General features: G+C 40.4%; 2 protein-coding genes across 4 annotated transcripts in view; one reads left to right on the forward strand and one right to left on the reverse strand.

Annotated features, from left to right (window-relative positions):
* NIP7 (nucleolar pre-rRNA processing protein NIP7) overlaps nucleotides 1-27,597 on the forward strand; it is a 60,436-nt gene that overhangs the window by 10,722 nt on the left and 22,117 nt on the right. The gene's annotated exons all lie outside the window — the stretch shown is intronic.
* On the reverse strand, nucleotides 42-24,412 carry TERF2 (telomeric repeat binding factor 2). Of its 2 annotated transcripts, none has more exons than XM_057314204.1 (10): nucleotides 23,989-24,412; nucleotides 23,800-23,895; nucleotides 23,021-23,151; nucleotides 13,317-13,403; nucleotides 12,143-12,289; nucleotides 10,170-10,276; nucleotides 8,274-8,666; nucleotides 3,642-3,727; nucleotides 1,646-1,686; nucleotides 42-1,206 (listed from the first exon to the last, which is right to left on the reverse strand). In XM_057314204.1, exons 1-10 carry the CDS (start codon nucleotides 24,365-24,367, stop codon nucleotides 1,048-1,050), a joined length of 1,626 nt encoding a protein of 541 aa, XP_057170187.1. In that variant the 5' UTR covers nucleotides 24,368-24,412; the 3' UTR covers nucleotides 42-1,047. The 2 variants fall into 2 exon arrangements, with proteins under 2 accessions (XP_057170187.1, XP_026350894.1); XM_026495109.4 differs by having other exon boundaries at nucleotides 1,646-1,689.

Consider the following 27,597-nt stretch of genomic DNA (forward strand, 5'->3'; position numbering starts at 1 on the left):
TGCTCATACATGCTGTGCTGGAATTAAATAGCTACTTAACATTTGAGAGAAGCAAGACTTTAATGAAGAATGCTACAAGTTATGGACAATAATTAGTTCTCATATTTTAAAAAAAGATTACAGAAAACACTTTACTGATTTTTTTTTTTTGTGCCAAAAAGACGGTCTTTAAGGATGTCCGAGAGAGACAGCAAGCACAACACAGTACAAAAGGAGAAGGGAATGTTGAGTTTTAGAGCAAGACACTAACACAGCACAATTAGGGAATCAGGCGGAAGCAACCATTTCACAAAGAATGGAATTAAGCATTTATATTCAGTCAAGATTTTTTAAGCTTTAAAAGTCCAGCATAAAGAAGGAAATTGGGCAGAGGGGATGGGGGAAAGGGCTAAGCTTATCTACAATCACCGTTTTACAAAAAAACACACTGGTTCAACCACAGGAGAGGTGGAGGTTAAACCTGCCTACGTAGCCCAGCAAATATTAAAAGCAAATGCCAAGGCTGTCAGGTCTAGATGTTGATGTTACAACTGACTTAAGAGTTTTTAAAAGAGACTCTGATTCCACCAAGACTGGTCTCTCATCAGCCTGGGTTCCTGACAGATGAAGTTCCTTTGCATTTGCATCAGAAGGCCAAAGCTTTACCTGGAACAAGTTCACTCCAAATAATGCTCATGTTGCTGGTTTTAACAGGTCAGAGTCATAAGTGGTTCCTAACAGACTCCACCATTTCCTAGGAGAAGGTTCTACTGATTACCAGGGATTTAAAATTCAAGCAAACCACTAAAGAAGGGAAATACTAATGATATTCTGGCACTGTACAAGCTATGTGCCTGTCATCTCTGCCAAGGACATGGGGTGGACTTGGCTTTGTTTCTCAGCTTCATGATCTCCAACAGCGATGAAGTAGAACTGGGACCTCCCCCACGTCAGAGGAGGATGCCCAAAATTCTCATCCCAGCCCAGCTTCTGAAAGAAACAACAGACTATCAGGGGCTATTATTAGGAACCATGCTCCTGTGAATTCTCTGGAAATGAAAGCCTGTTTCAGTTCATGCCAAGTCTTTTCATGGTCCGCCAGCGATCCTTAATCATCACAGCTGTTCGGTTAACAAATGGGTAATTTTTGGAAATGGCAGCCCAGTTTCCTTCCCCGTATTTCTGCACTCCAGCCTTGACCCACTCGCTTTCTTCTACGGTCCACTTCTGCAAAAGAAGACCAAAATACTTATCACAACCCGTCTCTCCACTTATTCTCATTTTCATACAGTGAAGAGGTAAACTCAAGAATGCTAGGACAATAATCTGAACCCCAAAGAAGGGTTTATATTTTTAAAACATGATAGAGATAAATTAACACTGTGGATTTAGACATTTAATAATTTTCAATGTCCTGCCATTTCATCCTAATCACTTCTACATTCAAAACTCCAAACAGTGTTGTTCATGGTCAGGAAAATGTGTCAGGTTTCTGTCCTAGATTTTTCTTCCAGAAAATAACTATTACTTTAACTTAGTTTGGATTATCTGAAAATTGCCAAAGACCTTTTTACAGGTGCATGGGTAGCCTGTGCTAGATGTGTTTATTTTACCTCTGTTCTACCCACATTACCAGAAACGGTCAGAAAAAGTAATTTTAAATTACCTGCTTTTTTGTTACACTGGTTGCACTCTCTTCATCTGGTGCTGCTGGAAAACATTAAAAGTAGACTCATTTCAGAGTTCACCTTTCTCTGCATAAACCACAAGAAAAAGACATCGACTGTTCCTCAAGGGAAAACTTAACTGAAATTTTCCCAACATTCAGAGAAGAAGGGTATCACTGAAGGGTAATTTGTTTTTGTCCTTTGTTTGCAAGATATCAATCATTTCAGCCAATGAGAATCTGTACAGAGCCAATATGTAACATACATTCGTTAAGAACTGGGCCACTCAGGCGCCCCATACACATTCATTAAATATTGGTTAGTGATGGATTTTCAGGCTCTTTAGTACAACCTACATGATGTTCTAAAATTACTGAGGGACTGTGGTATATAAAACCCTAATATATACACATCTACAGGTGATCCTTAAAGAATGCAGGGTTTAGGGGCACCAACCCCCCATATAGTCAAAAATTCATGCTGACTCCCCAAAAACTTAATAGCCTACTGTTCACCAGAAACATTACCAATAACATAAACAGTCAATTAACACATATTTTGCATGTATTAAATGTATTATAACTATATTCTCACAATAAAGTGAGCTAGAGAAAAGGCTATTAAGTAAATCATAAAAAAAGAAAATCGTAAGAATATATTAACAGTATTATACTGTATTTTTAAAAATGTGTATAAGTGGACCTGTACATTTCAAAGCTCTGTTGTTTAAGGGTCAACTGTATTATATACTTGTGTGTGTGTGTGTGTGTGTGTGTGTGTGTGTGTGTGTGTGTAATTTCTGCTTTGTAACCCCTTGCTAACCACTGCTTTGAAATAACACAGTTTTACTGTTTTATGCCAGAATTTTCAAATCCCTGATCATTTTAGTAAAATTAAGTAAAATGTGGTTCAGTTCTTTAAACAAAAGAACAGGAGAGTTATTGCTCCCCACTCTGAGAGACCACAGATCTGCTCAAGCTCCACCCTCTCACCATATGGAAAGACATGAGGCCTCAAAAAAATGCACCAAGATAATTTTTTAAAGGTCAGAGGGCTACTAGCATAAAAGACATGCCAGTGGAAAACAACAAAAGCCGTTAAAAAGCTGCAAGAAAAGGCAAAGTTGCATAAACATGACTTGCTGAGTGTCTGCTTCAGCCGATGCTACAGTCCTACCAGTGCTTCCTAAACAATGAAGGTGGCTCAGGAAAAGGGATACTTACAGGGGGAGATTATTTCGTTTTAAATTATGAAGTATTTCATACTATAGTGGAAGCAGATTTTAAAGTTGACAAATCTGGACTGCACTGGACGTGGATGTTTTCTAGAACTTTTATATCCTGTTGTTTTTAAGTATTTTATGCCACTTTTATTGATTTTCTGTTACTTCCCCCATTTCCTGTGTGATCTTGATCTTGCCAACTACGTTTATGCCAACGAAGGTACTTTTTAAGGACAAAACCTTTGGGACTGGCAGAGGTTTACTGTTGCTGTGTTACCAAAGTCTTTAGAATCTCCAAGACTATGTTTTAGCACTTAAGATAATTTCCATTAGAATGCAAAGTATGTGGTGGGAGAGATTCTACTGCAAATGCTATGAACTTTAGTATTAATTATGGAAAAGTAAAGTTTCTTACTTTAGAAAAAAATTATATATCAAAACTGGTAAGAGATTTTTTACTTAAACAAGAAATGCAGGGAATGACCACATCTACCTTTTTTAATTAAAAGACTTTAGGAAGAACATCAGCTGCAATTAAATATAGGATTTATTAAAACAAAACCAGGAACTCTCTTTAAATATAAAGTGTTGCTTTGACAGTCTCCATTGTTCAATGGGAAAGGACATAAAACTGACTCCTCATGAATCACAATAAGGAACTTGCTGGACATTTTCTAGTTTGGAGACAAGCAGTTGCTAAAACATTAATATGATAGTAAAATGCATCTATAATTCAGCTAGTGTCAAGGACCAAGGAGAATGTCCTAGCTTACCCTGAACTTGAAACAGTTCATCCTCTTCCACCCATGTCTCTTTTTCTTCAACCCCATTAGAGCTGTTCCACTTGCCTTTGGGTACTCTGAGGGGAGATCAACAAGAGGACAAGATGTAAAACAGATCATTGGGGTCATTCCATATTTTGTCCTTGGCTCTCTCATGGCCTGTACTCCTCCCTGTTCTGCTGTGACCACAGTTGAGATTCACTTACACACAACTCCCAAATCCTGACCTGGCCAGGCATTTCCATGTCATCGTCCCGCAGGCTGCAGGATCAGCCCTCAAACTGAGCAGTGAATACATCACTATCCCCCTCAAAACCTGCTCGTTTTCCTTTTTGTTTGGTTGGTTTTGACTTTAATTTTGAAGGTGTCAGCATTCTTCTAACCTAGAGTGAGCAAACTGCTCCCAGTCTTTCAAAGACATGCCCAGTCCTCTCTCTGGACTGTGCTCTTTTCCCTCTCCATTCCTCTTGTCCAAGCACATGGTACCTTTCACCAGTATTACACTAGTCTCTTAACTGGAGTCTCTGTCCCTAGCCCCTTCCTAAACCACCTGAACATAAGTCTAAAATTACCTCAGCCCTCTCTGTTCCGTGATCACTTCTCACTGCCTCAACAATGAAGCCTGTATGGGTCAGTCAAGATCATCCACTCTGGCTCCAGCCAGTTACTACCAAAACCTCTCTCCAACCCTGTCCCCACGACCGCATCAGCACTAACAGCAGAGCCAAGCCTTCTGCTCTTTTCCTTGTTCCCTCTGCTCAGGATTCCCTTCCCTGCCAAATATATTCTACCCATTTTTTAAGGCCTTCATTCTCAATGAAGCCTGCCCTAAATCCAGGCCCCCAAAACACAAAGTCCCCACTCCTCTGCCCTTGTGGTTGTGCTTCTACTTTATTAAACAGCCATTTCATAACATACCCCTAATCATATGAATGTTGCAGGTAAGGGCTGTATCTTCACCTGTCTACCCCAAACACCTAGCACGGTGACACATACCCTAACAGCAGCTGGAAAAACATGTGTTGAAGTAATAACAGAATTATCAAAGAGCTGCAAATAAATTATAACATTGAAGATTAGAGCAGTAAGCAAATAAGAATCCTTCCTGTGCACATGAAATGTCAAGTACTTGAGTATAACCAAAAAAAGTCCAAAAACCTGAATTATTGAATAGATGAAAAATGTAGTCAGTCTTTTCTAATCAACTGTAACCGTGTTACCTGATTAATAGTACACCTGCCCTGGGAATAGAACACAGTGCAAATCTGACCTCAGAATTGTAACATCTATTACAAAACTACATGGAATGTATCTGAATTAAATTTTGAAGAATTTATATAGATCAAATGACCTGTAAAACTCAATCAAGAGAGTAGAGACAAACCTCAGTCTCCTTCCCCCACTATGAACAGAAATTTATTTTTAAGGTGGCTATGTATTTTGCAAATGAGTAATGAAAGCAGTTCATTTAAGTAGTAGACTTGAAAAACAAATTCTTGAATTCCATGAGTTTTCTATGAAATTACTTACATGGCTGAGACAAATGGTGAACCATCTACTTTCCATTATGCTTAAATTGGCTCATATCCCCCAGTATTTCTGAGAATGATTTGCTTGAGACAAGTGAAAAGATTGCATGAGGTTTTTCCTTTTCAGGATATTAACTGTGTTAATTACCATTTATAAATAAGTCAGGATTACAGTTTGAATTTTCTACCTGCTTATCCCCATGCTGCGATAAAACTGATTTTAACTTCCGGGCCTGTCATTTCCACCTGCGTATCTGCTCATTCTTCCTGCAGACGTTCTGCACAGATCACTTTGGTGACCTCCTGCTCTTCCTTTGAACTCAGTACTTATTTTGTTTACAAATGTTTGGTACTGCCTAACTTCTCTGGTAGAAGAGACTGAGATCTGGGTCCTCATCTCACTGATGGCTTGTGGTCCTGGGCAAGTCAGGTCACTTCTTGCGCTCCTATTGGTAAAGTTAGAACTTGATGAGCAATGAATAGGCTGGAGGGGTCTGGTCTTGAGGGGTAGGCAAACTACAGCCTGTGGCTGGTTTTTGTACAACCCTTGAGCTAAGAATGGTTTTTACATTTTCAAAGGATTGTAAAAAACAAAAAATAAACAACAGAGACACAAGTGGTCCAGAAAGCCTAAAATGTTTACCCTTTGCTGGCCTTTTATAGAAGTTTTGGGTACGACCCTTTAAAATATAAGAACCAAGAATTATTATTTGGTTAATAAATACCTAATCAGCACTTGTCCTTGCCAAGTGCCATAGGACATATAAAAATCTAGTAGTTGTGACCCTGCCCTCCAGGTGATGTACTCTAATCCTGCCTTCAATTCCACCAGCCCAGCTTCCTCCAGGTCCTAACTATTCATCCCGTAGCAGTCTCCAGCCACCGTCTTGTGTCCTTTGCCTCACTGCCTGTTCAGAAGCCATCAATGGTAGCTCATCAGGCCCTCAGATTAGATGTATTAGAATTATCTGGGGGCATAGTTAGAAAAGCAGATTACAGACCCATCCGCTGGCCCCTTCTAATTCAGTACTCAGGAGCCTGGGATTATGTATTTTATTAAACATTCCACCGGTAACTGTGATACGAAACCCAGCTTAAGAACCTCTGCCTGACAGAATAGGAACTCAAAACCTGGCCCATCTACCTATTGACATTTCTCCCTTCATCCTCTCTGTGCATTATATTCTGTCATACAGAGTACATGACATTTTCTGGAGCTTGGTAGGCTTTCTCAACACTTTATACAAGGGGTTTCTGCTGCCTAGAGCCCCACCCCACAATATGCTTGATGACTTCCTACTCTTCCTTCAAGGTCAGCTCAACATTTGCTCCTCTGCAAGGCTTGCTGTCCCCATAACTTTGCTGAGCAGGCTCAACTCTTCTTCCTGGAGCTCCCAGGTAGCTCACACAATTCCTTTAGAGCCAGGCTGTTCCTGTAAAGGGCCAGATAATATCTTCACATTTGCAGGCCTTACCGGCCCTGTTCCAATTACTCAACTCAGTGTAGCATCACAATCAGCCACAGACAATACATACATGATGTTTGTGGCTGAGTTCCAATAAAACTTTATTTATAAAAACAGGTACCAGGTAGATTTGGCCCAGGGGCTGTAGTTTGCCAACCTCTGCTTTAGAGTACCCATCATACTTCATGCACTTCACACACGAGAGAAGTGGATAGGTCTAAACCTTCACGAATCCTCCCATTTATAAAACCACTGCAGCCATGTACTCTCCATAGTTTCCTCACCTGTTCATGGGAATATCTGTACTTTACAGGACTACTGCTAGGAATAAAGGAGATCATATATCAAATGAGAATTAAATGTGTTGAGCTCCATTTGCTTGCCCGGCCAATGACTCACTCATTTCCAGATGTAGACAGTGGTACATATAGTGCAGATTTGTGCCCGAGTATTAATCATTTAGATGTTACAGTCTCTCTGGGCACCTAGCACGTGCATGTCAGAACACAGGTCCCCACACAACTACAAAAGAGCAGTGGCACAGATGTCAGTGGCCTTAGGAGACCAGCGAGGTGATCACTTACAGCAGGGTGACCAGGGGAGATTCATGGAGGAGGCAGAATTTTAAGAGGCAGCTTGGTGTACATGGTGTATAGGCCATGGACTTTTGAGTCAAGATCTGAGTTCAGGCCCCTCACTGGGCTCCACACTGGTTGTGCAGCCTACTTTAAAAAAAAAAATCCCAAAAGCCCAACTTTGCCACTTTTCAGGTTTGTGACTTCAGGCAAGTTAATAACTTTTCTAAACCTTCTAAAATGGGGGTAATATGTCACTCACAGAATGAGGATTCTAGAGATTCAGTAAAATAATATGTGAAAAGTGCTTGGCCCATGGAAAGTACTTAGTCAATATCAGCATCTCCTCCCTTTGAAGGATGGATGAGATTCTCACAAGCAATGATGGAGGAATGATAGTCCAACTGTGGGGAATGAGAGGAAGCAAGAAAAGTACAGTAGCAAAAACAGAATGTGTTCCAGAGAGAACAAGCAAACCAGTTTGCTTGGAGGAAGGATCCACAAGAGGGCACAAGGGTAGCAGAACTTGAAAGCCAGGTTGGGGGTCATGATGGGGAGCAAAATAAAAGCATTCTAACCACTGCCCCATAGAACCTAGCAGAATGTGAGAGATTAGTAGATATTTACTCAATGTGCCAAGTCTTAATTGCTCTTAGAAGGTGCAAAACTATAAATATTCATAAATCTTTTTTAAGGATCAAAGTCTAAAGTAGCCCAAATCAAACAAGTTTCTTTTAACAAAGAAGACTGATATTTAGTAGTCAAGGCACTCAGAAGTTTGCTAAAAATGAAAGCAGCGATGAGTAGGAGGCTGGGAAACCCTTCCGTCCTCACTCACGCCTAGAGCAGTGCCTGGAAGCCCATGGGTGGGGCTTCAGAATTGCCAGGGATGGCTATGTTGTCGCTCCCCACTCCCAAGTCACATTCTAGCAGTCTGAGCAAGCCTTGGTGGTGAATAACTTAGCTGAAAGTTACTTCATTCATGGAAGCAATACCAGGCCCAACCAGGCCCACCAACCAGCCCCAAAACTGCTACAAAGAAGGTCTTCATACTTGGGATTCTTCTCCCCAGGGAGGGGCTGGTTGAGAACGGTGGGCTTGGATGGTGATGCTGGGACGACCTCCTGGGAGGAGTCGAGACCTGCGCTCGGCTCAGTACTCTGGCTGTCCTCCTCCAAAACCAATCTGCTTATTGTCATGCGCTTGTTCTTGGGCTGCAGTTCAGAGCCACCCTCACCCTCAGTAGGGGCTGAACTTTCATTTTCATCTTTTCTTGGTCTCTTGTTTTTGAGGGCTGGTGATGGCAGGGACACTTGACTAGGAAGTACCAGATCTTTCTGGTCCAGTTTTGAGAAGGCTGCCTCAGAATCTTGTGCACTGGACAGAGTCTTGAAAGCTGCTTTCAAGGTCATAATTCCAATGGTGGTTGGAGTACTCCGTAACTGCCTATATAGAAAGCAAATATACAAAGATCAATCTCACCATTATCAATGCTCGTCCAAATAGCCACAACTTCTCCAAAGTGTGAAGCTTCAAATAAGACAGAGGACTCTTCCAGTTGAGGACTCTTCATTTAAAAAAATAAAAGAGGGGCTCCTGGGTGGCTCAGTAGGTTGAGTGTCTTACTTCACCTTGGGTCATGATCTCATGGTCCTGGGATTGAGCCCCACATCAGGCTATGTGTTCGGTGGGGAGTCTGCATGTCCCTCTCCCTCTGCCCCTCCCCCTGCTTCTGTTCTCTCTCTCTCTCAAATAATATAATCTTAAAAAAATTAGAAAAGAAATTGCTCAGAACAACTTTATAAAACTTCCATTTATAAGCATAAGTAGAGGCTTTAAATACATAAGTTGAACTCTGGAGTTTAAAACTCCAAGTAAGAGAGAACCTTAAAGGACTACGGCCAATGACAGTCCCCCTCCAAGAAACCTTTTTAGCCGGTGCACTTACCCCTTTTGTCTGCATGAACTAAAGCACTGCTTTCCACTACGTATAGTGCCTAACAGCTACAAGTCGGCCTGGGCAACCAACCGACAATGTAGCAATCTCACCTTGCTGTCCAGTCCAACCCTCCTGAGAGAGAAGGAAAGGTCTCCATTCTGTCCCCTTTCTCCTACAGTACACTTCTAAATAGGACTTTTGAGAATTCTCTGAATTAGAAGTGTGCCACACAGTCTTAGATCAGTGAGAAACTGCCTTTTCATAATAAAGGTAAATTCATCTATCATTTGGAGTAACTAGTATACTTTAAATAAAAACTGTTAGGAGAGGGCAAACTGGCAGCCTACAAACCAAACCCAGCTGGCAGATATGACTTGTTGCCTAAGCTATGCAAGTTTTGTTTTTTTTAGTTGGACTAATTGCCAACATTCAGAAACGGGGAAAGCTCAAAAAAACAAACAAAACAAAACACCTTAGATGTCTCACACAAAAATCTGAACTCAAGTTTGGGCATCCTTGGACATTCCCACATAGCAAAATCACACAAAGCTGAAAAGCATGCCCTCTTCAGTTCACACTCACATGCTCTGAATTGTATTATCCTACACCCACTCCTGTACATTTCCTACTGGGCCCCCAAAGGCATCTAAACTTGTGATCCCCTCTTTAAAAACTTGTTTTGGGAAACGGATTCCCAAGTCTGAACAATGCATTAAGAGATCAGGTATCCACAGTAGTGCGTAGATATGGGCAAGGCAAGGATAGGAGAACAGAGAAGGAAAGAACCTTTGAGAAATAGCCAGTTGGGAACTTCTGTCAGGGATATGACATCCTGTCTTCAATATCCTCATTTTCCCGGGGTGTGCTCTGCAACTCCCACAGTGCCTTGTACAAGTAACCCAGTAACATTTCAGTACCAGGAGGAACTAACTGATTCTACTCAAAGGAGAATGCTTCCAACAGACTACCCTTGTGTTTCGCCTAAGATCGCAAAAGGGCATCCCTCTCACCTTGCAGGTTCTCTGAGTGGCTTTTGCACAGGCTCTGGTGCTGGCTGTTTATCTTCCTTCACTGTACTTGAGGCAGCAGTCTCAGATTTCAAAGCCTTCTTGGCCATCTGGGAAAAGAAGGATGTCATCAGGAAGAGGAAGTCACAGAATTTCATTAATTCTCTTCTTTCACCACAAACATACATACTCAACATGCAAACATGTTCACTTATAAATCTAATCTAGGGGCCCCTGGGTGGCTCAGTTGTTAAGCATCTGCCTTCGGCTCAGGTCGTGATCCCAGGATCCTGGGATCAAGCGCTGCATCGGGCTCCCTGCTCAGCAGGAAGCCTGCTTCCCCCTCTCTCACTCCCCCTGCTTGTGTTTCCGCTCTCGCTGTCTCTCTCTCTGTCAAATAAATAAAATCTTTTAAAAAAAAAAAATCCAATCTAGGCATAAACTAGAGGAGGACATAGAAAGGGAGAGAACTTGCAAGAACTCTTTCAAATATCTTGCTTTTTCCTTCCTCAAAAAATGGCTCACAGTTTTCTATACTAAAGGAGAATTCAGTTTGAGTGGTGCTAACCATCCTGACACTGCAAGAATTCTTTAACCTTCTGGACAACAAATAAGTACGTAATTTTACTTTGTACTTCCTTTTCTGTTCTTCCAGTCTCATCCCTAATCTAGTTTCTGAATGCCAAATATACCTTTGGGGTCATGCACAAAAGTCAGACTTTTTTTTCCCCAAACTTAAGATAACTAATATTTATATTAGTGTTTTTTAGTTTGTGTCTAAAATGTTTTATATTTCCACAAAGCCTATTAACTCTGAAAATCCTAATACCACATAAAGTCCTGAGTGGGCCAATCTTGCTCTGACTCCAACTACTCATCTGTCTCCCTTTGCCTAAAATTTTATACATTTCTAATCAGTCCAGTATCGTTCTGTTTCAGATATGTATGCCTTTAACAAGTGATATCTTAAGAACTGAGAGGTCTCTCCCCTCACAGAAACAGTGGCAGGTTATTTTCCAGTTATCTGGAATACAAAAGAAAGGACGGTAGGCCAGGCTCAAGTATCCTGACACCTGCACCCTGAAAATCCCAAACTATCTGCTTTGCAGATAATTTGACATCTGCCAAATTTTACTGCTACGATCAATGATCCTATCGTAATACAGGCCTGGCAGATCTACTGTTATGAGCTAAGATATTTTCTTTCTTTCTTTTCTTTTCTTTTCTTTTCTTAAGATCCTATTTTTAAGTAATCTCTATACCCAATGTGGGGTTCAAACTCACAACCCCAAGATCAAGAGCTGCATGCTCTACTGACTCTGCCAGCCAGCTACCCCGAACTAAGATATTCTCAACACTCTGTAAATGTTGGTGATTAAAAAAAAAAAAGAAAAAAGCAACAACAAGCCTTCTCACTCAGTTTTCCAGTATCACAGCCCACCCTCTAGGACAGACAGACTGGGTTTTAATTCTTCCACATGCTGTCCACTGAGCCTCACTGCTACCATTCTTTCTGCTTATCACTTTGACCCAATTAAAGAATGTCTTCATTTGGCTTCATTTGCGTTATCATACTTCTAGTCCCACCTTTTTTCTCCAGTTATTCCCTCTTCCTGTTATCAACCGCATCACACCATGTCTACCAAACCACTCTTCCTCCCAAAATGAACTCAAATTTCATCTCCTTTGGGAACGACCACTAATTGTAAGTGTGCCCCTACTTTAGCCACACAGATTAATCACATGTAGGAGGTATAAATGGGAGGTGAGGGAAACCAGGTATGTTCCATTTTGCCTCTGTCAGGATCCCTGCTTCTGTTTATTTAAGGCATTTAATTAAGGAAGACAGTGCCTATAATTCAAAGTCTTTTACACACATTTACTCTTTTCACTTCTAAAAAGAGCTGTCCTTTTCTAATTGCCTGCACATCCTCAAGGCCACATCATGGTCATGGGAAGAGAAGGCCAAGGCCCACCGTGAGGAGGTAGGGCTCTGCGTCATCCAGGTGACTCTCCAAGAAGCGCAGCATCTTCTGCTGGAAGGTCTCGTAGGAAAAGTTCTGAATAACAGGGTGGGCCAAGTTCTTCTCACGGATGATGTTCAGGAGATCACTTCTCAGCTTCTACACAAAGGACCAATATTTGTGACATAAGAAAGGAGCATGTCAGTAAAAATTCAATGATGGTGAGTTGAGACAATACTATCAGAACTTTCACAATGCTGTCAATGGCAATCACTGGTACATATATAGGAAGGGGAGCCTATCACAAAGAACAGATTGATAAATTATGGATCAGCCATAGTGGGTTACTATGTAGCTATAAAAAAAGATGAAGAACTTAGGATCTATAGTACCTTTATACATTTATATAAAGATTTTTAAACTTAAGAAAAAAAAGGATGAAGCAGCTCCTTATGTGGTAATACAGAACGATCTTAAAGATAACGTTAAGTGAAAAAAGCAATTTACGAAATGCTCAAATTACTGTGTAGAATATGCTCACATGTGCATATGGGAAGAGCAGGAAGAATGGATATACATGTATATCTCTATATACACACATGCACATTTGTTTGCTTACATATGCACGGAATGTCTGAAAGGATCAAAGAAAAAAACTGGTTGCCTATGAAGAGAGGAATGAGGTGGCTGACTTAAGAGATGAGCTAAGGTCTTTTGTTTACCTTTTGAATTTTATTATGTACATGTATTATCTTTTCAAGAACTCAAATTTAGATTTATAAAGAAAAAAAAAGAGCAGGGCACCAACAGAGCTTTTGACACCAGAAAATAGAGGAATTAAGTCCTCACCAAGGCAGATTCTCAAGTCTGCAGATCAGCATTTTCAGAAATAAAGTTAGAAGTGTTACAGAACTTGATAGTTTGATACCTGGTGCTGATCACTTAAATAAAGTTCTGTCACAAACCTGACAGAAATGGGCAAGAAAATAATTTAGGTAAATCTGTATAATGAAAATTAAATTTTGAAAAGCCAATCTCACAGTAAGCTATCCCAGAAATAAAAGACAACATGCTAAAGGTGCCAAGTATTTAGATAACATTCCTGACAAAAAACCCTTTCCCTTTTTCCCCACAGAAAGCAATGAGATGGATTTAAGTCATGGGAGCAAAAATATATCAAATTTACCTGAGTTGTGGGGTCCTTGGACATATGTTTTTTCAAAATTTTTGAAGCCTTTTCAAATTCTTTGTTTTTGATACAAATAATGACAGCCTACAAAAGGGGAAAAAAAACCTTTTTTTTTAACTGTTTTAATAATGACAGGTGTAATCAGAATATCAGATACTAAAATAAACTACTGAAAGGTAAAAGTGAGTCTTATATACCCAAGAACTTTTTCACATTGTCAAATTCCCGTACTTAAAAACTAACAATCACTGCTCAGGCATTACAAACAACTGTAAGCACTCTCCTTTCATTGTGTAGGGTAGTTGATTTTCAACATTACACTGGATTTTTAAAAAAATAGCTGATAAAGCAAAATCTGATCCTCTGGATTACAGACCATTTACCCAATATGAATAGGGCCTCCTAAGGAAAGGCAAAATGGACAGGAGTCATTCCAGGTCCCCAGAACAACTGGATCTGTTCTTTTTGGATGCAAAAGCTTTGATATAATGATGGGGACAGAGCGGGGAGGATATACTGTGAGGGGAAAAAAAGCCATTTGCTGACCACAGAGTTCTGCTAGTTCCATTCAGGAAAGGCCTGAGGCCATTTCTGTAGGACTACCAGCACAGCCTCTCACTACTCTAAACCCCAGCTGGCAACTCCAGTTCAAGTGTTCAGGGAATTACTGAGACGAACAAACCCAGCGTATCTACAGTAGCACACAAGGAGGGCAAAATTCCAGGTAGGATGAAGAAGTCTCACCAGCCACAGAGAAAGAGAGTCCTTTAGTAAAGAAACCCCAAGAAAATATATGTAGAGGAAAAATGACAGTGATCGAAACTTGTAAGTGATATTTTAAAAATATAGGTGTCATTTTTTAAAAAATTAGAAAAGCCAGGGAAAACTTGGGAGCACTTGGAGTATTCTAACAGGATAAAGTAGCTACCCTAAATACTGTCTCAAAGAGAGGTAAAAGAAACACCACACACATACAACAGGGAAGGAAAACTGGTCCATAGATACTTTCAATCTTCATTTCAGGGAAGAACTGAAGGAGATACAAACAAAGAGAAGGAGGAATAGCAAAGGGAATTCAGTATTAATCTCTGGTGATTCTGTCCTCAGCATGCAAAGGAAACTGGTGTCAGATGCTCTTGAATAGCAGGCATAACCATAAATTCTTGCTGCCCAGGGAGGGTACAAAGTAGGTCTTTTCATTTTATAGTCAGATGACCACATTCATTTTTACATCATTTTCAGAATAACTGTACTAAGACTACACTTACTTTCTTGAAGAATTCAAAGGTTTTACTTTGTATAAAGTAATTTAGATCTTATGTTTTTAAATTTTATTTAACATGCACACAGTAAAATGGACTTTTTTTGGGGGGGGGTGTAGTATCCTGAGTTTTAATCATGTATTGACTCTTGCAAGCACCACAATGAGGACACAAAAACCCGGAATCCAAAAACCTCTCTTTGTGCTACCCTTCTGTAGTCACCCCTCCTCCACCCCCACCCCTTGGCAACCACTGATCCATCTCTTCAAGAATGTCATATAAATGGAATCCTACAGCATGTAGTGCTTATTTTTTAGACGTCACCCTGAGACGTGTCTTTTCTTCTGTATAAATGCCTTTGAGATCCATCTATGTTGTTGCATTATCTATAGTTCTTTCTTTCTTATGGCTGAGCAGTATTCCATTATTTGAATGTATAGTAATGCCTCCCACTCCCCTTTCCTATACATACCTACCTATGATCAAGTTTAATTTATAAATTAGGCACAGTAGGAGATTAACAGGAAACTAGAACAAATGTAACAATATACTGTAATAAAAGTTATGTGAATGTGGTCTCAAAATATCTTATTGTACTGTACTCACCCTTCTTGTGATGTGAGATGGTAAGATGCCCATGTGATGAGGTGAAGTGAGGTGAATGACACAGACATTAAGACTTAGCCCTAGGCTACTACTGACCATATATGTTAGAAGGAGGATCGTCTGCTTCCCAACCACAATTGACTATGAGTACTCAAACCATGGAGTGAAACTATGGGTGGGATGGGATGGGAGCGCTACTGTGCTACTTTTATCCATTAACCTGCTGAAGGATATTTGGGTTGTCTGCAATTTTTGGTGATAAGGAATAGATGTTAAATCATTCATGTACAGGTTTTGGGGTAAACATAACATTTCTCTAAGGTAAATACCCAAAAGTGGTATTGCTGGGTCATATGGAAAAAATATATTTAACTTTATATAAGAAATGGCTAGGGGCGCCTGGGTGGCTCAGTTGGTTAAGCTGCCTTTGGCTCAGGTCATGATCCCAGTATCCTGGGATCGAGTCCCAAGTCGGGCTCTCTGCTCAGCAAGAGCCTGTTTTTCCCTCTCCCTGCCACTTCCCCAACTCACACTCTCTATCAAACAAATAAAATCTTTTTTTTTAAGATTATTTATTTATTTGACAGAGAAAGAGAGTGAGTGAGCACAAGCAGGCGGAGCAGCAGGCAGAGAAGGAGAGGCAGGCTCCCCACGGTGCAGAAAGCCTGATGTGGGGCTCGATCCCAAGACCCGCGGATCATGACCTGAGCTGAAGGCAGACGCTTAACCAACTGAGCCACCCTGGCGCCCCTAAATAAATAAAATCTTAAAAACAAACAAAGAAAAATGGCTAAACTGTTTTCCTGTGTGGCTGTTACAATTTTACACTCCCACTGGCAATGTGTAAGAGTTCCAGTTTCTCCACATCCTCATTAGCACACATTAATGTCAGCATTTTTTAAAGTTTAGCCATTCTAGGGGCACCTGGGTGGCTCAGTCATTAAGCGTCTGCCTTCGGCTCAGGGCATGATCCTGGGACTTGGGATTGAGCCCCACATCGGGCTCCTCTGCTGGGAGCCTGCTTCTTCCTCTCCCACTCCCCTGCTTGTGTTCCTTCTCTCGCCGGCTGTCTCTCTCTGTCAAATAAATAAAATCTTTAAAAAAAATAGTTTAGCCATTCTAATAGGTATGTCCTAGTAGTCACTGTGGTTTTAATTGGTATTTCTCTATCAACTAAATTATGTTGAACATCTTGTCATGTGTTTACATGCCATTTGTATATTCTCTTTGGTGAGGCTTTTGCCCATTTTTTAAATAACACTTTTCTTTTGAGAGTTCTTTATATATTTTGGACACAAGTCCTTTGTCAGATATGTGATTTGCAAATATTTTCTCCTAGTTTATAGCTTGTCTTTATTCTCTTAACAGTGTCTTTCTGAACAAAAGTTTTAAATTTTGATTAAGTCCAATTTACCATTATTTCCTCTTAAAATTTCCTCTCATGGATCATGCTTTTAGTGTCATAACTAAGAACTTTTTGCCTAAGTCGAGGACATAAAAGTTTTTCTTTCATCTTATTCTCTAAGCTTTACAGCTTTACATTTCACATTTAGATTATGATCCATTTTGAATTAATTTCTGTGAGTTTTTAATGAGGTCAAGGTTCAGTTTTTGCATATGGACATCCAACTGTTTGCATATTATTTGTTGAAGACATCCTTTTTCTATTGAATACCTTTTCCACTGCATTGCTTTCACATTTTTGTCAAAAATCAGTATCATATTTGTGAAGGCCTATTTCTGGACTCTGTCTTCTGTTCCATTAATCTTTATTTATGGTCATGAGTATCTTTATAGTAATTCTTAAAATTGGGTAGTGAATACTTCAACTTTGTTCTTCTTTTACAAAATAGTTTGGGTTATTTTAGCTCCTTTGCTTTACCATTTGTATTTTAGAATCAGTCTGTGTCTATAGAAAATCCTGTTGAGATTCATTGGAATTATATTAAATCTACAGGTCAGCTAAAAAGAACTGACCTCTTATCTATGTTGCCTTCCAGTCCATGAACATGGTGTGCCTTTCCATTTATTAGGTCTTGATTTCTTTCATCAGCATTCTGTGTTTTTCCATATATAGATACTGTACATGTTTTGCTAGACTTATACCTAAGTATTTCTTTTTTTTCTTTTTTGGAGCTATTGTAAGTGGCACTGTTTTTGTGATTTCATTTCAAGTCATTTACTGCTAATATATACTGGAAATATGAATAACTCTGTGTGTTGATTTTTATATCCTTCAATCTTGCTAAACTTACTTACAGATTTTTTAGCATACTGCATGGGATTTTCCATACGGACAGTCATATCATCTGCAAATAGGGACATTTTCCCCCCTTCTTCTCTAGTCTCTTGCCTTTTCTTTTTCTTGACTTACTGCACTGGCCAGGTCTTCCAGTATGACACGGAATGGAAGTGGTGAGAATGGACATCCTTGCCTTTTGGATGCGTTTTGGATCTTAAGGACAAAGTGTTCTATCCTCTACTGTCAAGTATGATGTTAGCTGTAGGTTTTCTGTAGATGTCTTTTGTCAGGTTGAGAAAGTTCTATTCGTAGTTTGCTGAGTGTTTTTATCATAAACTAATATTGAATTTTGTTAAATGCCTTTTCTGCATCAACTGATAGAGATATATTTCATTCTTCTTTAAACTAATAGAGTGAATAAAGGACACTGATTTTCAAATTTCAAACCAGCCTTGCATTCCTGGGATTTAGCTTTCCTACTGTGCCACACACTGCATTGGCATCCAAGGCTAAGCAGCAGGATAGACAGTAAAAAAAAAAAAAAAAAAAAGCAATGGAATTTGCTCTAAGTTCTGGGGCATCACAGCTACACTGCTAAAGAGAAAGGGTTCTCCTCTTCCTTTAGTTCTAGTGTCAGCCCTGCTGTCACTGTCATCATGTCATCACTGGGCCACTGCTGCTACCAGGGCAGTATTGCCTGGGTGCCAGGGCGGGAGAGAAGGGAGAAAAGAAACCCTGGGATTTCTCCCACCCTCCCTAACTCTTAGGAGATCCCTTTCTTGCTCCTCAGGCGGGAGGAAGCCTTTCTTGGAGTTCTTTCTGTTCCCACCTGGAGTGTATTTCTAGGTTTCTCAGGAGACTACAAGTCCAGGCTGGATGATACCAGAGAAGGAAAAAATGGTATACTAATCATCACCAATTTGGTGGATCTTCAAATTCTGGTCTTCTTCCCCATCTGCTTACTACCATTTACATTTATGAATCCTCAGACAGCTGCTCCACATATTCTCTCTAGGATTTATACTTGCATTAAGGACAGAAGAGAGTATGCTTACTCTGTCTTTTCCAGAATTAGAACCAGGTCCTACTATACTTAATTTGTGAAATAAAGGAAATGTGAATGCTTTCAAATTCTAAATTAAAGTTTGCCTCCAACGTCTATACTATGAGTTTATCTTTTGAAACTATTTTTAATTTCCTAGAAACTTTTTGTTTTGAGAGATGAACTATTGCTTTTTTTTTTTTTCACTTGAGAGTTTTCAGAAAGAAGTATAATTTCTTCTCTTATATAGCTGTTAAGATTCTTAGGGTGTGGGGCGCCTGGGTGGCGCAGTTGTTAAGCGTCTGCCTTCGGCTCAGGGCATGATCCCAGCGTACTGGGATCGAGCCCCACATCAGGCTTCTCCGCTGGGAGCCTGCTTCTTCCTCTCCCACTCCCCCTGCTTGTGTTCCCTCTCTCACTGGCTGTCTCTCTCTGTCAAATAAATAAAATCTTAAAAAAAAAAAAAAGATTCTTAGGGTGTAAGCAATAGCAATGGTCTCTGGCTAACTTAAACAAAATGGAAATTCCAAGCACAGATTTTCAGTAGAGGTGAGATAGGTCTCTTGGGTGAAATAGCAGAAAGCACATAGAAAGAATAAATCAAAACTCACAGAAGGAAAGAAAGGCTAAAGAAGCAAACTCAGAAAAAAACCAGGCTGTTATGGGAAGGAAGAATGCTTAAAAAGCTCTGACAAAGCCTTTTATTTCAAGAATTAAGGTACTTAGAGACTGTGTTTTATGCACCCAGCCCCCCCAAAATGGGGTAAGGCCCCAAAAGAAAAGATGCCCTTACCAAAGGTGTAGGGGAGAATGTTGCACAGCAAAAAGCAACAAATAAATGCTTTTCCGATAATATGTCATACATGTTACTCTTTGCTGTTCTCCACAGGAACCTAACTGAGGAATCTTTCAGTTATGAAGAGAAAAAACCAATTTACCCTTGATATTAATTAACAGCTTACAGAATCAGTTCTCAAACTTTTTAGTCTCAGGATTCCTTTATACCTTTAAATGTTAATGAGGACCCCAAAGAGCTTTTGCTTATGTGTGTCATATCACCATATCAGAAATATAAAACGGAGAAAAATTTAAAATATTTATTAATTCATTAAAAAATAACAAACTCATTGCAGGTTAATATAAAAAACATAACTATGAAAAATTACTATGTTTTCTAAACAAAAGTTTAATGAGAAGACTGGCCTTGTTTTACATTTTTGCAAATGTAATGCTGGCTTAATAGAAGAAAATTGTATTCTCATATCTGCCTCTCTGTTCATACTGATGTGATGTGTTGTTGTGGGTAAAGTATATTAAAAAAAAAATCCAGCCTCACAGATATGAAGTTGGAAAAGGGAGGAGTATTTTAATACTCCTTTCAGAAAATTGTGGATATTCTTCTTTGACTTTACACCAAACGTGGCCAAGTGAACTTTTCATCATCTTCATCTAAAAGATTAAAATCTTTTAGTCTATCTTGCATTCTAAATGGATCTTTTACCCATGAATGATTTTGTAATATAATGCACTGGCTGTTTGGAAAATATTTATTTAATAAGTTACGTAGATCTTCCAAATGTTGACACATTCATTAAAAATATTTTTTAAATCACAGTTGTTAATAACCACCATCAATCTTATCAGAAAAGACTAAGTATTGGGAAGCTGTCAAGTATATCAATACAGGTTTTCTAAAATTTGAATTTTTACTTGAAAGCTTGAGTTTTATCACTGGCAACAAATACTACCAATTGTTTTCTTTGAAGTGACAAGTTCCCATTGCTCTTTTGCAAGAAAATGACTGCCAAATGCCCACACCTAAATAACCAAAATTTGTCAGTTCTTTCACGTAAAGAAAGGTGTTCCATTAAAAAAGCACCTAGAACAGCATGCAAGTCAAGCAATCACACAAGTGACTTCCTGAAGACAACCCATCATGTTATGTGGCAGAAATGCTTTAGGCAAACTTCCTACTTTGTCACAAAATACTGAAAAGATGTTTGCTCAAGGGTCTAGATTTAATAAAATTAATTTTACTGCTTTATCAAAGACACTCTTAATTGAAACTGGCTTTTATTTATTTTTTAACTGCAAGTATGTGGCAATGAAGACTACAATGACTGGTACTACAAGTTACCACTTCCTGGATCATGCTAAGGCACCAGCAATTTTACCCATCAGTGCTTCTGCACCATTAGTGCAAAGTCAATGCACTGGAGGTCAACTAATGTTTTGGCACTGTTAAGAAAATAGTTTTGATTCCTGAAGGAGTCCCAAAGACCTTCAGAAATCCCTACACCATTTAAATGAACTGTTGTGACACTTTACAAAGCTTAAAATGCATCAAAAAGCCTCAATAGCCTAGGCACCCCATGATAATTTCCAAAGATGACCATTAACAGATCCTATAACTCTAAATGAAAAATTAAAAAAAAAATTGAGGAGGCAAGTGATATGGCATCATTTAATAACTAAGAGTTCCAGGTAATTGTGGTAGCCAGCCTCTAAGATGGCCCCCAATGATCCCCACCCCCTTCATAGTCCCATTCCACACACTAATCCATAGTCAATCCAGTCTGTGACCAACAACATATGGCAGAAGAAATGACACTTCTGAAATTAGGTTATAAAAGACTGCAGCTTTTGTCTTGGGCTCTTGTTCTCTGGATCACATACTCCAGAGGAAGCAAGCTATCATGCTGTAAGCAGCCCTGTGGACAGGCAAGGAGCTGAAGACTCCAACCAGCAGCCAGCAAGAAAAGTGAGTCCTGCTAACAACCATGTCAGTGAGCATGGGAACAGATCCTTCAGCCCCAGTTGAGTCTTGACATGACTGCAACCCTAGCAGACAGCTTGACTACAATATCATCAGAAACCTCAAGCCAGAAGCACTCAGGTGAACCAAACTCTTGGAAAATGAGAGACAATATTTACTGTTTTAAGCTGCTAGATATCGGGGTAATTTGGTACACAGCAATACCAGTAATACGGTAAGTATAAGAAATCTGTACATGATGGAAAATGGAAAAGCAGAAGGGAGTCAACATAAGAGTACAGTTGACTATTTTAAAAGAATTTAGACTTTGCTAACAGATTTTTCATAAGCCCTCAAACAAGACCTATAAACTTAAATAATAAATAATAATACATTAACAAACATACAGATGAAAGCCCACAAGACTCTTCCAGAAGAGGGGACAGAGACAAATCTATAGCTCTTCTGTCCTGAAGGAGTTGCACTTCTGAATCAGCTACCTACTTAACAGGAATTACATGAATTACTTTGAAATGGTACCATTTCTTCTCTGCCCAGTTTTTTCAAGATTCTGTTTTTATGTAACTTCTACACCCAACATGGGGCTCGAACTCACAACCTTGAGATCAAGAGTTGCATGCTCCACCAACTGAGCCAGTCAAGTGCCCCATGGTACCATTTCTTCCCATTGAAATGATCCTTAGCTCTTCTGAAAGTAGGCATGGATTTCTCCTCTTTTGCTCATATGTCTTTTCTGGCATTTTCCCTCCAACACAAACCTGACCTTCCTACACTAAAAATTTATTGTTGGAATTATTCCTCTTTGGAATTTGGATTATCTGAGCATTCTTTCCAAGACCAAAAGTAGTTCTTGCCCAAGATCCTTAACTGAATAAATATCTGCACCTCACCCACACTAGTTGTTTTTTTAACAGGGTACCTAAGTACCCAGCACACAGGTAAGGGACAGAAAGTCTTCCTGGCTAAGCAAAGTTTTATCTTCCCACCCCCATGTCAGATCCCATCTTTTTAGGGGGTGCTCTCTTCTTACCAGTTCCCTTACTTACCACTACCAAGGCAATGCTGAGCTGTTGTTCTTCAGTACCCACCTCTACATCTGCTTCCACACCCCCAGCCTTGATTACTGAGGAAGAAAAAGCTTTTTCTGGCTGGTTCCCATTGCCAGTCATGTTTTAAATAAAAATAAGTTCTACTACTTGAAGCTACCTGAGCCATGACTCACAGTCCCAAATTCCTAGACACTCCAGTAGTTTTTTCCTTGTCAAGAACAAAAGCTGTGCCAATCTTCTACCATTACTGTTTTTCTAACTGGCTGATTATTCTAGCATCTTTAATTCTGTTTGTTCAAAGAGAATGTTCCTCTTCAAAGTCAATCCCACAATTCCCAAGGCCCCAGCTATCCTCTTTGGTTTATTACAAACAAGGATGACCAAAACGTAGACCAGTTGCTTCTAGCCCTTTAACAGTGCTCCTGGATGGTATAATAACCTCCAAAATGTCAGTCTTCAATGCCGACACATTTCTTGTGTATTGTGGCCTCTCCTGCCAAGGCCACAAGAATACAACCAAAATCACAAAAGCAGCATACCTGCCATTAACACTTTCCAAGCCTGGCCTGGGAAGGGGTCACTTGAAGAGATGTAACATCTGCATGTGTCTTATGTTTGAGTTTGCTCACTTGCTCTCTCCATCCCCACACAGAAAAGATAAGCATTGGATCCTCAAAGACATCTGATTTTTGTCAAAAGAAAAAGAAAATAAAAAGAGCCTTACAGCCTCCTTGACCAGTTTTCTACTGGATTCGACCACTGCCTCTGTCAGTGTAAATTCCGTTTTAATCATCTCCAGCACATTGATAGCTGATTCCAGTGGTGTGAGCTCAGCCTCCATATCAAAGGAACAGTCTAGGACAAAGAACACAGTTTTCGCTTTAAGCTATTTTATAAGGAGCAGAAACATGTCCAAAAATACATGTTTATCAGAAAAGACACATGTAAATATAGAAAGATTTGCGTTTGATTTGCTAACATACTGGCTACAAGCTTACAAACCTGTTAAGAGTTCAAATTTAAACCAATGAATTTGAAGTGACTATTTTTTAATAATTTCAAAGACAAGTAAAAATTTCTTTTTTAACACATGCATTTGCATCTCAAATTTCAGGACACACACATCCTCCTCAGATACAAGCGACCAGAAACTGCAGACAGTTTTGCTAAAGAGCTCTTAAGTTCAATTAAAAGAAAAAAAAAGTGCTTATACTCTGAAAAACATTCTACTATGGGGGGAAAATTTGGCCTTCAACTCACTAAATCGCAGCAAAGTTAAGGCAAGCAAGAAACAGGTGGGAGAAAATAAAAAATAGAAAAACAGCCAAGAGAATCTTAACTGGAGAAAACCAGACCCAGAGAACAGACTCATTCTGGAAGGAAAAAGACCACTGTGATCGAAACAGTAGTGCGCCTTATCCCCGAATCCTTCAGTTCCGGACATAAGTTGGAAAACAACGTAACCATAAATAAGCCCAGAGAAGAACACAGAAATTGCCATACCTAAATTTTCCCCTTCTTCGATGCGCGAAAGACACTGCATAACCCGCAGCAGCCGGGACACGGTATGCTCCTTCCCCAAGGGCCTGACAAGCAAAGCTGGGAAAGAAGACATCGTTGGCTCGGCGATCCCCCCAGCGCCCCACAGATCCCCTTCCCCAGCCAGCCTCCTTTCCCAGGTCTGGCCCTCACCCTGCATGATGTCCCGGATCTGCCTGAAGTCCCCGTACCGGCTACCCCGAAAGGCCCGCAGCGCCTCGTGGAAGTAGAACTTGAGCACCCAGCGGTTGACCGCCTCCTCCAGCCGTGCCTCCCCCGCGCCCCGCTCCGTGGCGCCCCCCAGTCCCGGCTCTTGGCGCCCCCGCCGAGCCCGCCCGCTGCTGCGGGACGCCCGCCGGCCTGCCGCCCTCCCGCTGCTGTCGCTGCTCCCGCCTCCTCCCGCCATCGCGTCCGATCGCCGCGCGCCCTCCCCGCCTTCCCGGCCGGGCCGCTTCTTCGACTGTGACGCCTCCGGGTCACGTACGACGCCCGGGCCGGAAGCGGGGCTTGCCGTCCCGGCTCCCGCGGCCATGACACGGACGGTGTTCCTAGCCGCCCGCGGGCTTCTGGGAGGGAAAAGACCGTGCAACCCTAACCCTGTCTCGGACCCCGTAGTTCCCGGTGTGCAGGCCGCAATGCTTGCTGGGGCTTGAAGTCCAAGCCGTCCAGGCGGGTGAACCAAGCGGGTTTGCGGTCAAGTGTCAACTTTGCTCCGAAATTATGGGACACTATAAGATATTGGGACTACGTATAAGATATTGAAAAAAATATACGTGCAGCTTATTAAACACAAAATTTTGAAATATAACACGCATTTTATAGAAGAAAGTTTATTAAACAGATTTACATTTTTAAACAAAAAAATTTTTAACAAATAATTTAAAGCAAAGGCCAGTGTAAACCCAATCGAGGTCAAGAAATAGATTGTGACCGGCACCCCAGAAACCTTTAGACATAGAAGACATATAATTTTTTAATTACAAAAGTAACACGTTAGAAAAAAAATAAGCAAAAGGATTAACGTTTAAATCACCCATAATCCCACAGGAAAGAATAAATTGACGTGCAGTTTTATAGCCTTCCAATTTCTTTTGTACCTACTGTGTGTGTGTATGTATATATATATTTACGAAAAACGGTGTTATACTATATATGTTTTATATAATCATTTTTCATTTAACATGTAATGAACATCTTTCCATGCCATTAAATATTTTTTCCACAGTATCTTTAACAGCTATATAGCATTCTAATATATGGGTGAGCCAAGATTTTCTTCATTTAAGCCCTTACTGTAATATGTTTACATTATTTTAAAATTTTCTAATTTTAGACAATCTCAATATTAGAAACATACTTTGAACAGTATAGTTGCACAAATTTATAATTATTTCCTTAGATTATTTCCTTAAAGTGGGATTAGTAAGTCAAAGGATACACAGTAGAACACATATAAAAATATTTCACTTGTTACTCTTTAGCAATTCCCTTTTGCTTTTGAACAAGTTGCAGACACCTTATCGTGATGTTTAAAGCTTGAGGAGGTTGCCTATTTGCCAGTATCATTTTGTGCTCACATGTGTGTATGCACAACTTCTGTCATTTCCTTTTCACCTGCTACTCAGTCGACCAGGAGCCTTCATCTTGTCTATTCTAGCCTAAGTCCTTCTTGTCCTGCAAGCCTCATTTAAGAGAATTTCAACCTTTCTTGACTTTCTGGGCTGGGTTAAACCCCCTGTTTCTCCTTCCTTAGCATCTCATTTTTGATCCTTCCTGAAATACTTTATCTAGAGTTAGCTGCTTTGGGAAGCAGACACCCTGTCTGCTTGTCTACCCTACCTCCTGGAACCTAGCCCAGGGCCTGACATATTTCTTGAGGTTGGACTTGACTAGGCATGTGAGGAAGTCTTTTGATACACATGAAAAACCATACCACCAGCAAATTATATTTACTGCAATTTAATTTCATACCCACCAGCAAACTAAATTTACTGAAATAGGGACATTCTTAGGGCTGCCTTATGTATTTGTGTCATGATTTTCTAGATGCAGGACAGCTGACTACATAATTTTTTGACTGCACAGGATATCTTCCCTGAGTTCTTTTCTCCCTTTCTGTCCTCGTAGACAGACTTAAAAAAAAAAAGGACTTAAAAAAAAAATTGTGGTCCCTCTTTCTTTCTCCAGGTTCTCTTCTTGTCCAACTCCAGTTCCAAATCCACTTTCAGCCCTCGCTTGCTGGACACATTCCTGAACCTTACTTACTTCCTTTTTTTTTTTTTTTCCATTTCTGTGATGGGTTTGCCACATAGACCTTGGAGAGTCCATTCCCGTTCCTTCATTGGGTACATCATTGTCCATATCTTCCACAGGTGAGGGAATGAATGAACAAGGAGCATTTCCAGAGGACTGAGTGGGCCTGGAGTCGGCGTAGGAAGGAAGTGGGGACATAGGATGTGAATCACCTTTAGGCGTCTTTGATGCTCTTGGAATTCACCACTCAGCTCCTGGATCAAATAGAGAAATCCCAGTTGTGGGAGTGGGTGCCCCTTCTCTGAGAGGTCCAATAATTGGTTGAGCTTAAAAGGCTTTTCTGCCTCTCCACTGGATTAGAACCAGCAAAGATCCAGTTTGTGACTACTAAAGGACAACTCAGGAGGGCAAGTGGCAGCATCACTGAGGTGGTGAAATCACATGCTAAACCCTTGAATTAGTAAGACATAGACCTGAATCCGTATAGGATCCTGGTCTTTCAAAATCTTTATGTTGTGGACAGTCCAGAATAGGAAGAGGTCTCTAAGTCTGACAGATCTTTGGTGATTTTGGCTGCTTTGCCATCCCAGCCTGCCTCTCTTAACCAGGAGCCAAATTACCTGCCTCACATTCTGACTCTTCCGCTTGTTAGCCTGGTAAATTTGAGCAAATTACTTAACCATTGGGACGCCTGGGTGGCTCAGTCAGTTGAGCATCTGACTCTTGATTTAGGCTCAGGTCATGATCTCACGGTCCTGGGGCCGAGCCCTGAGCCCTGCGTCGGGCTCTGAGCTCACTGTAAAGTCTACTTGTCCCTCTCCCTCTGCTCCTCCCCCTGCTCGACTGTGCGCACTCTCTCTCTCTGTCTCTCAAATAAATTTTTAAAAATTGCTTAACCATCTCTCTCCACTTCTGTTTTCTGATCTGTCAAGCATAATAACAGAGGTGCCTCATGGGGACTGTATGAAAATTAAGTGAGTTACTATTTCCAATGCCCTTCATGGAGGGCTTGGCTGGTTGTATGGCTCAGTAAGTGTAAGCTCTTTCTATGAGCTCATCCAGTATCTGTCTGAAAAGTCTTTCCTCCTCTTTTCTATCAAAATTCTCGTTTTTCCTTTTCCTTTTTTTTAAATTAAGGTATAGCTTACATAAAGCGCATAAATGTTAAGTGTAAAGCTTATTGAGTTTTCTCCTCATTTTTCAAAGTCCCACCATGATATTTTTGTCCCGACATCACTGTCTTCTTTACTCGCCTCAGACACCCCCAGCTCTGATTTAAGGATTCTGCTTTGAGAAACTTCAGTGCTTCCTGCCCTCCCTCTGGACACCAGCAGGAGGCAGGGTGGTATAGGGGAAAAGCTACAGTCAGCAACTTAATGATCAACAGGCTTTTCCTGGCCTAATAATTTACTGGCTTGGGTAAGGACTTAACCTCTAGGGATCTTGTTTCCCCCACCTGCTAAAGAGTACAGAATACCAAATGGACACTTCATAGGATTGTAGTGAAGA

The sequence above is a fragment of the Ursus arctos genome, unplaced genomic scaffold (assembly GCF_023065955.2).
Source record: "Ursus arctos isolate Adak ecotype North America unplaced genomic scaffold, UrsArc2.0 scaffold_19, whole genome shotgun sequence".
Lineage (NCBI taxonomy): Eukaryota > Metazoa > Chordata > Mammalia > Carnivora > Ursidae > Ursus > Ursus arctos.